The 13,127-nt window shown below is 45.0% G+C and overlaps 1 protein-coding gene across 15 annotated transcripts in view; it reads right to left on the bottom strand.

Annotated features, from left to right (window-relative positions):
• The window catches only part of DEPDC5 (DEP domain containing 5, GATOR1 subcomplex subunit), a 156,569-nt gene that overhangs the window by 42,480 nt on the left and 100,962 nt on the right, over positions 1-13,127 (bottom strand). For all 15 annotated transcript variants that reach the window (XR_004052681.1, XR_004052682.1, XR_004052683.1 and 12 more), the window contains one exon: positions 6,506-6,614. Coding sequence is in view for 11 of the 15 variants with exons in the window: in XM_030914912.1 (XP_030770772.1) it covers positions 6,506-6,614 (109 nt within the window). In the remaining 4 variants the exon portion in view is untranslated. The remainder of the gene's footprint in view (positions 1-6,505; positions 6,615-13,127) is intronic.

Below are 13,127 nucleotides of genomic sequence, written 5' to 3'. Positions count from 1 at the left end.
GTTTTATGTTCTGTGTATTTTACCACAATAAAAAATAAACATAAAGAAAAAGTACAATTTAATTTTGTGTATGTACAGAGAGCTCTCACTATCTCTGATAGAATTTTTTTTTGGTTTTTTCAGACATAGTCTCACTCTGTTGCCCAGGCTGGAGTGCAGTGGCATGATCTCGGCTCACCGCAACCTCTGCTTCCCGGGTTCCAGCAATTCTCCTCCCTCACCCTCCTGAGTAACTGGGACTACAGGTGAATGCCACCATGCTGGGCTAATTTTTTTATTTTTATTAGAAATGGGGTTTTGGCTGGGCGCGGTGGCTCAAGCCTGTAATCCCAGCACTTTGGGAGGCCAAGACGGGCGGATCACGAGGTCAGGAGTTCGAGACCATCCTGGCGAACACGGTGAAACCCCGTCTCTACTAAAAAATACAAAAACTAGCCGGGCGAGGTGGTGGCGCCTGTAGTCCCAGCTACTCGGGAGGCTGAGGCAGGAGAACGGCGTAAACCCGGGAGGCGGAGCTTGCAGTGAGCTGAGATCCGGCCACTGCACTCCAGCCTGGGCGACAGAGTGAGACTCCGTCTCAAAAAAAAAAAAAAAAAAAAGAAATGGGGTTTCACCATATTGACCAGGCTGGTCTCGAACCCCTGACCTCAAGTGATCCATCTGCCTTGGCCTCCCAATATAATTTTCTTTTTTTATGTATACATTTTTTTAAAAATTAGAGACAGGGTTTTCCAATATCGTCCAGGCTGGTCTTATTCTCCTGGGCTCAAGTGATCTTCCCACCTCACTTCCCGCCTTTTCAACAAAACACCTGATGGGTAATATAATCCTTATTTGTGTGCCTCTCCTGAGTCTAAAACTTTCCATAACAGTCTCCTGTAAGAATGTAAAAGGTGGCCGGGCACAATGGCTCACGCCTGTAATCTTAGCACTTTGGGAGGCCAAGGTGGGCCTATCACCTGAGGTCAGGAGTTCAAGACCAGCCTGGCCAACATGGTGAAACCCCTTCTCTACTAATAATACAAAAGTTAGCTGGGCATGGTGGTGCACACCTGTAATCCTAGCTATTCGGGAGGCTGAGGCAGGAGAAATGCTTGAACTTTAGAGGTGGAGGTGGCAGTGAGCCAACATTGTACCACTGCACTCCAGCCTGGGCGACTAGAGTCAAACTCTGTCTCAAAACAAAAACAAAAAAACCACAAAGTAAAAGGTTAATGGCCAGACACAGTGGCTCATGCCTGTAATCCCAATGCTTTGGTAGGCCAAGGCAGAAGAATCACTTGACACCAGGAGCTGATCAGCCTGGGCAACATAGCAAGACCCTACCTCAAAAAAAATTAAAAATGAGCTGGGCATTGTGGTTCATATCTATAATCCCAGCTACTTGGGAGGCTAAGGCTGGACTCCAGCCTGGACAACAGAGCAAGACACTACCTCTAAAAAAAGGAAAGTAAAAGGTCTGGATCAACCAATGTTTGTTTTAAACCAAAAATACAGTGCTCTACCCACACTCAGAGTTTAGAGATGTTGCTTAGATTAGGACTCAAAGGTCCTTACAGGGATTTGCCTATAGTTACACCGCTGACTGGGAAGAGGCAGTTGGGGATAGCTGAAGACTTGCACAGAAAGGCATGGTACCTCTGATCTATTCCAATGTTAACTAAACCCTTACCCTCCCAGTGCAGTGCACAGAATGATGTAGGAGTTCAGTCACTCACTAGTGGTATGCCCATTTAACCAGCTAATGACTTTTTCTTTTCTCATTTTAAAAAATTCTATTTTATTATTTTTATTTATTTATTTATTTGAGACAGACTCTGGCTCTGTTGCCCAGGCTGGAGTGCAGTGGCATAATTTTGGCTCACTGCAACCTCTGACTCCTGGGTTCAAGGGATTCTCCTGCCTCAGCCTCCTGAGCAGCTAGACTTACAGGCATGTGCCACCACGCCTGACTAATTTTTGTAATTTTAGTAGAGATGGGGTTTCACCATGTTGGCCCAGCTGGTCTTGAACTCCTGACCTCAAGTGATCCACCTGTCTCGGCCTCCCAAAGTGCTAGGATTACAGGCGTGAGCCACTGTGCCCGGCCTGGTCCAAATCTTTTAACTGACAAATAATTTAACTGAAATGCAGAAGCTAGGTGAGCTACACCTTCGACCTATGAAGTAGCACACACCTATTAATAAACATTTGCTGTGTTTTTCCACCACTTCCTGCCACACTGTTATAAATTTATCCGGTTGTATTGGGAGGGGAAAAAATAAGTGTTCAGCCCTAAAGTAAGCATATTTCATGTTGCTCATAAAACCTAAAAGTGAAGATGCTGCAAACTGGCAAAGAATCAGTGGCAACCATGTGAAACAGACAGTGATGAGAAAGTCATCACTGATACAATCCTATGTTCTTCTACATTAATATCTTCCATCCCCACTTCGCCGCCACAAACAAGATGGAAGAGAATGTACACTTCTGAGACCAAATTCAATTTCAACTGCCCCCCAAATTTAGTTGCAGCCCAATGCCATGTGTTCAGAGCCTAACAGAAGGCCAGCTCATGGCGTCTGCCAATGGGACTGGCATGCAAAGCCCTGGAGTTGGACTAACCTGAGGGTAGAAGGTGGACGATGCTGTGCGTGGGCTGCGGACAAACTCCATAAAGAAGGCCCCATCCTGAAGTCAGAGGAGGAGGAAGCAGCAGCAGCAGATGCAAGGAAGCGAAGACACGGAATGTGTACCAGTGGTTAACCATCAGGGGAAGGAGACAGGTATGAAAAACAAAAAATAAAAATAAAAACAAGGAGGGAAGGAGAGAAACAAGGACACATGAAGAAGATGGGGAAAAGAAAAAAAAAAAAAAAAAAGAAAGAGAGAGAGAGAGAGAGAGATCCACCCAGAAAGACAATATCCAAATGCAAAGCATGAGCAGAAACTCACACCTTCCTGGGCAGAATATCCCATCTGTGTGGGAGAAAGCACCCAGGTTGGAAGGTGTGTCCAAGCTCTCTCTGGTCTCATCAGAGCGTGGCTTGGATGCTCTCACCCTCCCACATAGCTCTGAAATTCCTTCAGATCTATGCCAAGGAAGAGGAAAAGGCCGCAGAGCAGCTTGGTGGGGCTGCAGGGTAAGGGCTTTGGTGGCAATATCCTGGCCTCCCACCTGGCTGGGTAACTAGTCACCCTCTTGGAGAGATACATTGAGCCATGAAGCTTTTTCTGCCTGTTACTAAACATGGCAGCCAGATGGGAGGAGAGGATTCAAGGCAGGATAAGTTCTTGCTTAGTTTTTTTAGCAAACAGGGGATACAGAAGCAGCCATACCTTCTCCTCCACTGGTTGTGTAACAAAATCATCAGCAAGCTAAGATATATATAATGTCAGATACACAGCACTCACATTGTGAGGGGTTTTCTAAAGCTGTCATTCCCTCCCTACCCTACCCATGTGGAGTTCAAGCAGCCATGTCTGTGAAACAAAAATCACATAGAGGACTTTTTCAGTGACCCCTCTTTCCATCATTCTGAAGTAGTACCCTCTGTCCTTTTGCAATCTTTTTACTTTTTATGCCTGGTTATCATAGAAATTCAGGAATGGCATGTGACACATCTCAAGTTCTCTGCTTTTCTGGAACTTTTCCTCAATTCCAAAGGTAGAATAACTGAAATATTTAGGTGCCTATTTTATTGATACTGATGCCACTTCCTGTAAGTGACTGCACACTCAAATACGAAACCTTGGAAACTTGTGGCTGTGCAGATGCTGATGCAGGCACCCGCAACGCATTCTAACATGAAGTGTTCCTTGGGGACACGGTTGGGCATTTCCGAGCATGTCAGCAGGGCTCTTTGCTTTGGCCATCTCATAGCATTTTGTTTCACCTTGACTATTCAGTTTACTTCCAGCCTATTGATGGCTCATGCATGTGGATTTTAGTGTTCACCTGGATGATCAGGAGAGGGTTCTAAACAGCAATCTAATATATTTGTGACTATAATTTCTCTGCTTTTCAGTCTTGTCCTCGGCATTGTTTCTGATTCTCAAAGATGGCAATGAGTAGAGGCAAAACCTGGTGGACAGCACACAGGGTGATTTGTATCTCATTGTTCCACTGTGTCTCTTCTCTGCCAGAACATATAGAAGCAAAGGTGCTGAGGTTTACGTACATGTGAAGGAGGACAGGTGAAAAGACTCATGGTCAGCAGATCATTCCTTACACACAGACTATCCTTGGTTCTTTTTTTTTTTTTTTTTTTTTTTGAGGCGGAGTCTCGCTCTGTCGCCCGGACTGGAGTGCAGTGGCCAGATCTCAGCTCACTGCAAGCTCCGCCTCCTGGGTTTACGCCATTCTCCTGCCTCAGCCTCCCGAGTAGCTGGGACCACAGGCGCCCGCCACCTCGCCCGGCTAGTTTTTGTATTTTTAGTAGAGACGGGGTTTCACCGTGTTAGCCAGGATGGTCTCGATCTCCTGACCTCGTGATCCGCCCGTCTCGGCCTCCCAAAGTGCTGGGATTACAGGCTTGAGCCACCGCGCCCGGCCTATCCTTGGTTCTTAAAGCCACTCCCTAGAGAAGCAGTCGGTAAACTACAGCTTGCAGACCAAATCTGGCCAGCCATCTGATTTTTTTACAGCCAATGAGCTAAGAATGGTTTTTATGGGTGGGCATGGTGGCTCACACCTGTAATCCCAGCAGTTTGGGAGGCTGAGGCAGGTGGATCACTTGAGGTCAGGAGTTCGAGACCAGCCTGGCCAACATGGTGAAACCCTCTCTCTACTAAAAATTTAAAAAATTAGCTGGCCATGGTGGTGCACACCTGTAATCCCAGCTACTGGAGAGGCTGAGGCAGGAGAACTGCTTGAACCCGGGAGGCTGAGGTTGCAGTGAGCTGAGATTATGCCACTGCACTTAAGCCTGGGTGACAGAGCGAGACTCTGTCTCAAAAAAAAAAAAAAAAATTTATGTTTAAAAATAATTTTAAATGATTATGGAAATACCGTACTTACACAATAGCTTTGTTTTGCCTTTTGGCCACAAAGTCTAAAATACATATTTAGGTTTGCCAACATTTGGCTTACAAGTTGCCCACGGCCTTGGCTGATACTTTTTTCTCAGATTTTAATCCCTCTACCCATGTAGTGTAATTCTAGTATTTAGACTAAGGAATTAATCAGAGGTGTGGTCAAATAATTATTGCAAGCATAGTCACTGCAACATTTTAACTGTGGTATATTGTAGAATAATTTTTAAAGTTTATAGAAAAATACCAAAAATCATTTAAAAATCACCATCTACAATTTTAACCAAAAGAAGTTATAAATGAAGGCATATCCACACGATAAAATGATATATAGCTATTTTTTTCTTTGGGGTTGCTGAGGGAAAAAAATGAAAGTTATTCATTTTATAAAATGAAGTTATTCATTTATAAAATGATAGTTATTTTTAAAAATCATGCTTTTGTAAAACATTTCATGACATGGGAAATTTTCATGATATGGAGGTAAAATAAACACAGATATATCATTTGACCACAATTTTGAAAAATAACATATATGTGTTGAATCTCCTTCATCTCCCAGTGATAGAGACAAGAGAGTGGTAAGTACAGTCAACTCGCCCTATCACAACAGAGTGATCTCAGAGTCCGAATTTCCCAGAAGGAGCTGACAGAGCCAAGTCGATTGGTCTTAAAAGACCCATGGAGTTTTCGGCTCCTCTACTGTACTTGTTCCTGATAAAGGCCTAAAGTCTCAGGTTTTTTTGTATTTTCCACCCACCCCAGGATGCTCCCATTTGACTGTATTTCTCAGTGTCTGAGAAAACTGATGGGAATTTCATTATCAAAGAAGAGAGAGCTCTGGTGGAGGCTGCTTCAGTAGTTTTCTATTCCCCTCTGGGAAAGCTAAAGATGAGGGTGAAGGAAAACCAGACGGCCAAATACAAAGCTCAGGCCAGATCTTGGGCATTGAACCAACAAAGTTTAGCTTAACTGTTGTATCTTATTTTTTTGAAGCAGGGTCTCACTCTGTCACCCAGGCTGGAGTGAGGTGGTGTGATCATGGCTCACTTTAACCTCAACCTCCTGGGCTCTAGGGATCCCCTCATCTCAGCCTTCTGAGTAGCTGAGACTACAGGTAAACGCCACCACATCTAGCTAATTTTATTTTTAATTTTTTTTAGAAATGGGGTCTCCTTATGTTGCGTAGGCTGGTCTCAAACTCCTGGGCTCAAGTGATCCTCCAGCCTCGGCCGCCCAAAGTGCTGGAATTACAAGCATGACTGACTGTTTTATATCTGGATTTAACTAGAAGTTAGCTTCCTTACAACTGTGAGCAAGAAAGTTCTTATATAAAAATAGTAACAGTAATAGAACCCTTAAAGGGTTTAGGGTATAATTCATCCAAAGCCTCAGTACATGCAATCCTGGATCTGAAGGGCTATCTGTTTTACCCTCCACACTGAGCCTCTGAGAGCACAGGACAGCTCCCCGCTACAGTGGCTTCCTTTACCTTTCGTGGGCTGTCCATGTAGGTGGGAGTCATGGCAACGCTGCTGCTCTCGGCTGACTGGGCAGAGCTCTTTCCACCATGCACAGCTGCCTGCTGTTCTCCCAGGCACCTGAAAGGAGGAAAACCACAGGACAGTAGCTTGCTCAGAGCTTCCTGGTAAAGGATCCATGTCCGCCAAGATGCAGACAGCTCTGTTGCTGTCATCTTTGAAACACACATTTCTGCCTTGTTTCCCTTTCCAGCCCTTCATGATATGCTTAATTTCATTCATTGTGCTGAACAATCACCAGTCCTCCACAGTAAATCAGAAAATAACCCAATTTTAAAAGCATTCTGGCAGCATCTGGTACTTATATATGACCTTAAAAAGGGAACTGACATGGTTTGAACACCATTTTTTAAATTCTTGTAAAAATACTTTTTTCTCAATTTTTATTTAATATACCAGCAAAAGCACATTCTGAATGTTAAGACTGCGTGGTGGCTCATGCCTGTAAACCCCACACTTTGGGAAGCCAAGGTGGGCGGATCACCTGAGGTCAGGAGTTTGAGACCAGCCTGGCCAAAACGGTGAAACTCCACCTCTACTAAAAATACAAAAAATTAGCCAGGCGTGGCAGTGCACGCCTATAGTCCCAGCTACTCAGGAGGCTGAGGCATGAGAATCACCGGAACCCAGGAGGCAGAGGTTGCAGTGAGCCGAGATCGTGCCACTGCACTCCAGCCTTGCGACCAAAAAAAAAAAAAAAGACTGCATTAACACGCAGCATAAACAGGAGAAAATGTGTTAATTCTCTATATATTTTGAAGGGATTTACATGTTAATCTTTCCAATGTGCATAGCTACATCACCCTCCAAACCAAATTAACAGACATTATCTCATAACGCAAGACAAATACAGTTTCCTTATGACATCTCATCCCATCTCATCTCAGTTCTGATGTACATGAATGAATATTTTCTTTTTTTTTTTTTTTTTTTTTGAGACGGAGTCTCGCTCTGTCACCCAGGCTGGAGTGCAGTGGCCGGATCTCAGCTCACTGCAAGCTCCGCCTCCCGGGTTTACGCCATTCTCCTGCCTCAGCCTCCCCAGTAGCTGGGACTACAGGCACCCGCCAACTCGCCCGGCTAGTTTTTTGTATTTTTTAGTAGAGACGGGGTTTCGCCGTGTTAGCCAGGATGGTCTCGATCTCCTGACCTCGCAATCCATCCGTCTCGGCCTCCCAAAGTGCTGGGATTACAGGCTTGAGCCACCGCGCCCGGCATGAATGAATATTTTCATGTTTATTTTCCTAACTTTTTTCTGTTCTAAAATTAACTACACTTTACTTTAGATTAAATTACGTTGCTTTAATATATCACTGTTTTATTGTTAGGTTTCAGAAGGCTCAAATTAAAGTCTTAAGTGCTTCATTATTACTATAATATATATTACTTATTGTGATGGACAGTGCGAGGCAGGGCCCAGCCCCCTCCACGATGGCCTTGTTGTTGTCCCAGCACTGGGAGGGCTGTCTAGGAGGCTCTGTCTCAGTTTTCAGCCCCTTCAGGGACAGCCCCAGCTGCATGGGCTGCCATAGCCAATGAATGGTGTGTGTGTGAGTGTGTGTGTATGCCTGCATACGTGTGTTTGTTGGCCTAACTCAGCACATCTCTGAAAGCTGTTCTAGGCTGTTCCTGTGGGATCTCCTGAGGCTGTCACTGGGTCTGGGCTGTAGTCCAGCTTCTCTCAGCACCCACTCCGGTTTCTTCCCCATCCCTCCCACAGGTGTTGTGCCCAAGGGCTCTCCTTAATACGCATCCTATATGCTACATTCCATCTCAGTCCGCTTCCCTGAGAATCCAATTTGCAACAATTTTCTTATCTTAAATTCTGATACTTTTGTTACTCAATGCGAAGTAATCACATACCAGGGATGCAAAAATCTGTTTCCATAGTAACCTGTTGCACTCTCCCTTAAAATTTGTTTTTACATTATGAAAAAATACAAACATATACAAAAGTAAAGAGGACAATATAATGAACCCCTACATATCCCTTACCAAAATTATATCATTAGAGCCATTCTGGTTTCATCCATACACTCTGCCTACCCACATGAAATATTTTGAAGCAAAACTCACACATTGTTTCATCCTTAAACATTTCAGTATCTCTAAAAGATAACAAATGTTTTAAAAATTTTTCAAAAGTCAAATATTTCCTCAATTGTCTCAAAAAATTTTTTTTAGCTGGGTGCGGTGGCTCACACCTGTAATCCCAGCACTTTGGAAGGCCAAGGTGGGTGGATCACGAAGTCAGAAGATTGAGACCATCCTGGCCAACATGTTGAAACTCTGTCTCTACTAAAAATACAAAAATTAGCCGGTGTGGTGGTGCATGTCTGTAGTCCCAGCTACTCAGGAGGCTGAGGCAGGAGAATCGCTTGAACCTGGGAGGCAGAGGTTGCAGTGAGCCCAGATCGTGCCACAGCACTGCAGCCTGGGCGACACAGCGAGACTCTGTCTTAAAAAAAAACAAAAAACAAAACCCAACAACAAGACTCAACTAAGTCCCTACATTGTCATATGTTATGTATCTTAAGTCCTTATAAGGTATAAGCCCCTCTTCACTTCTCCTTATCCTTGCAAATTATTTGTTAAAGAAAGTAGCTCATTAGCCGTGTAAACTTACACAGCCTGGATGTGCTGATTACATCCCTTTATTATATAACATGTTCTTCTGTGCCCTGTACTTCCTGAGAAGCAGAACTTACATCAAGGGATTTGGGCAGATTTCGGTCAAATTTTGGGCCACTATTCTTCCTAAGTGGTACTGTGCACTTCTGCCTGGAGGCCCAGAATGGCTACCTCTCTCTTATGATGTGAGCTGCCACTGATTATCTTTGCTAGATCCATTCATTCATCAGAGACTACACACAGTGACAGTTCATCATTCCTTCTGTATTTATTAGCTGGGATATTTTAAAAAGAGAAACTTCCCCACACCAATTACTTGGATGCTCTGAGTTGTAATTCACAGGACAAAAGACTAAGTGCTAGATTATTTTCCTTGTGCACTGACACCACTCTCTTTCTATCACAACACAGTGTGTTTTCCTCTAAGTCTCATCCACAAATGCATGCTGTGACATTCTCTTGCATCCCCGGTGACCACTCAGATGTGTCATTTGATGCACACGACAATCCACATGTACTGAGTCACCTGCTATATGTTGATGCACTGACTAGCAGTCAGGGATTCTGAAAAGAAGATTGACCCTGTCCTTGCCCTTAGAATCTCCTCTTCTTTTTTTTTTTTTTTTTTTTTGAGACGGAGTCTCGCGCTGTCGCCCAGGCTGGAGTGCAGTGGCCGGATCTCAGCTCACTGCAAGCTCCGCCTCTCGGGTTTACACCATTCTCCTGCCTCAGCCTCCCAAGTAGCTGGGACTACAGGCGCCCGCCAACTCGCCCGGCTAGTTTTTTTTTTTTGTATTTTTTAGTAGAGACGGGGTTTCGCCGTGTTAGCTAGGTTGGTCTCGATCTCCTGACCTCGCGATCCACCCGTCTCGGCCTCCCAAAGTGCTGGGATTACAGGCTTGAGCCACCGCGCCCGGCCAGAATCTCCTCTTCTAATGGCTCAGGAAGACGGGACTGCCACAAAACAACCAGTTACAATGCATATGTGTATACATGAGAACATACATGAGGGCATGCTTGGGTATGTTCAGCCAGGAGGGGGCGCTAGCCACACCTCCATGGAGGCAGTGACCATATATGCTCCGCGTGGGCCTTGAAGGGTGGGCAGGAGAAAGACACAGCCTACACAGAATCAGGAAGGGTAAAAGCACACAGACACCCTTCACACGCCTCTGCAGGCAGATGGCACAGTGTGGCTCACTGCTAGCGTGCTTTCCCCAGAAAGGCCTGAGTAACACGCACACACTAGAGCCACCTTGGACAGAACATGAATATCCATCTGCTTGGTGGGGTCTCTCTCTCTCTTTCTCTGCCCTGACTTGGCTGTCATTGGGTCATCCTCATCTAATAGGAACAGAAAAGCCCACTGGCCAGCACCTGCTGCCCAGACTGGTCCCACTGCTATTAATCAGCACAAAGCTAAGATTCCAGGGCTTCTGTCTTCCACAAGAGCCTGACTAAATGTATATGCCTACAGATAAAGATGGGAAGAAAACTGGAAGAAAATACACGGTTAGATGTAAGGTAAGATGGTGGGACTACAGGTGAAATTTTGTAAGCGTTTTCATGCCGCTGTATGCTGTTTTGCATAATAAATAAAACAATCTGTTTGGGGCAGTGAAAGAAAAAACAAAAACACATAAATAAAAAATTCTGTGCAAGCAAATGTTATACAAATGTTATATAAAGGTCTGGCTCGCTCTACTCTACCTCTATTGAGAAAATGTAGCATGTCTCCCGGGAGCAGTCATCCGTGGCAAGGAGGAAGTCTTGGATCTCTTTGTCCTGCCTCTTGCCTTGGGGTTGGCTGAGAATCTCACCCTTCACACTGGGGGTACCACTACCCCCACGATATGCTTCTTCAGTGTAAGCAGAAACAGGCTCCTTGGTGCATACTAAAAAATGACTCACTGACAAAATAAGATCCTTTCACCTCACCCCCAGCTTGACACCCCTCCCAGCAACATATGTTCCTTGTTCTCTTTTCCAGTGGGAAAAGTCAGTGATTAGTTACAGGGAGAAACTGCCATACAGACTCCTGGCATCTTCCTTTGGTCTGATAAAGATATTGTCAAAAGAAGACCCAGTGCCCTCAGTAACAAACCCAACCTACCCCAGTTTTCCTTCTCTCATCTGTCCCCTCACCGTAGGCACCCTGCCGTGTTCTTCATCCCTTCTTTTCCATCTCATCATCACCTTCCATCCAGCCTCAGCTGCCTCTTGCCTGGACTAGTGGGAGCCTCCTGATGAGACTCTGCCTCCTGGCCCCTGCCCACCAAGCCGTCCCACACAGGGAGCTCATCTCTGAAAAAAACACTTCTGCCAAAGACACCAACTGGCTATTTCATGATATTAAGGAATTGTTGTAATTTTAAAGGTAAATTATAATACCATGGTTTTGGTTTTTTAAAAAAGGGTACTTGTCTTTCCGAGGTACATTCCAAAATATTACAGATGAAGGGAAATGGCATCAGAAATTTGATTTAAAAAAACAAAAGAAAAGGAAAACATAAGTTGGATAGAAATGAAATTAGGTCAGCCATGAGATGATACTCATTGAAGCTGGGTGATGGGTAAGCAGGAATTTATTATACCAGTCTATTATTCATATCCCTTTGAAATTTTCTAATAAAATTTTTATTTTCATTTTTTATTGAGACAGGGTCTTGCTCTGTCGCCCAGACTGGAGTGCAGTGGTGCAACTGAGGCTAATTGCAGCCTAGCCTCAACCTCCCAGGCTCAAGCAATCCTCCCACCTCAGCATTCACCACCACACTAGGCCAATTTTTTGTAGAGATGGGGTCTCACTATGTTAGCTATCCTGATCTTGAACTCCTAGGCTCAAGTAATCCTGACCTCTCAGTCTCCCAAAGTGCTGGAATTACAGGCATGAGTCTCCCAAATTGCTGGGATTACAGGAGTGAGCCACCATGCCTGGCCTGTAATAGAATTTTTAAAACTTTCAAAGGATTCCTCTTGCCATGAGAATGCATAAGGACAGCCTAGCGTCCAAATTCCCATACTGTCTTTCAAATTCCACGTCTGCATCCTACCTCACCCTTGCTTGTTCAATGTTACTTCTGGAAAGCCTAATGTGTGCAGATTCCTGTGGGCATGACAGACCCTCATACCAAACAGTCAAGGTGTAGCCTCCCCTAACATGCTCACCTCACATCTCTACAGGGGAATCCTCAGCATCCTCCTCCTCCATCATTCAATAAATATCCATTATACACCTACTATGTGCCAGGCACAGCATGCAGCCTCCAGCCTCAGAGCACACAGTCAAGTCAGGGAGAAGTAAACAGATGACTGTAGCTCCCAGCAGAATACTGGTAAGTGCTCTGATGGACATAGGCCCAGGATGCTGGCAGGCACAGGGAGGAACCTGATCTAGCTGTGAGGTGGAAAGGGGCAGGGAAGGTGGCCCAAGGCAGTGTTTTGTCTTTCCTCAAGTCTCACCCACCCCCATGTAAAGGCTTTGCTTCCTACAATGCCAGCTTGAATCCCACCACCCATGACACCACACTCTCCCTGCCCTCCCAACCAAGTGTGGTCCCAACAGTGTCTTATCAACTGTTGCACTTAACTGTTTATAAAGGGGCCACATACTCAAAGGCCTAGAGAAGCCAGCTAGGTAGCATGACTGAGTGTATAAGACAAGTTTAAGACCAGAGTGTGAACCCAAGGCATATGCCCCTTCTGAAGTGCCATCTCACCGTGGCTGGGTGCAAATGTGGATCCTGTGTTAATAGAGCCTCCACTATTTCAAGTAAAACTGGATTTTTTTTTTTTTTTTTTTTTTTTTGAGATGGAGTCTCGCTCTGTCACCAGGCTGGAGTGCAGTGGCGCAATCTCAGCTCACTGCAACCTCTGCCTCCCAGGTTCAAGCAATTTTCCTGCCTCAGCCTCCTGAGTAGCTGGGACTACAGATGCACACCA

This window comes from Rhinopithecus roxellana, chromosome 13, assembly GCF_007565055.1.
Source record: "Rhinopithecus roxellana isolate Shanxi Qingling chromosome 13, ASM756505v1, whole genome shotgun sequence".
NCBI classification, from domain to species: Eukaryota; Metazoa; Chordata; class Mammalia; order Primates; family Cercopithecidae; genus Rhinopithecus; species Rhinopithecus roxellana.
Note: the sequence above shows the minus strand (reverse complement) of the source record. Positions and strands in the feature narration are given on the sequence as shown.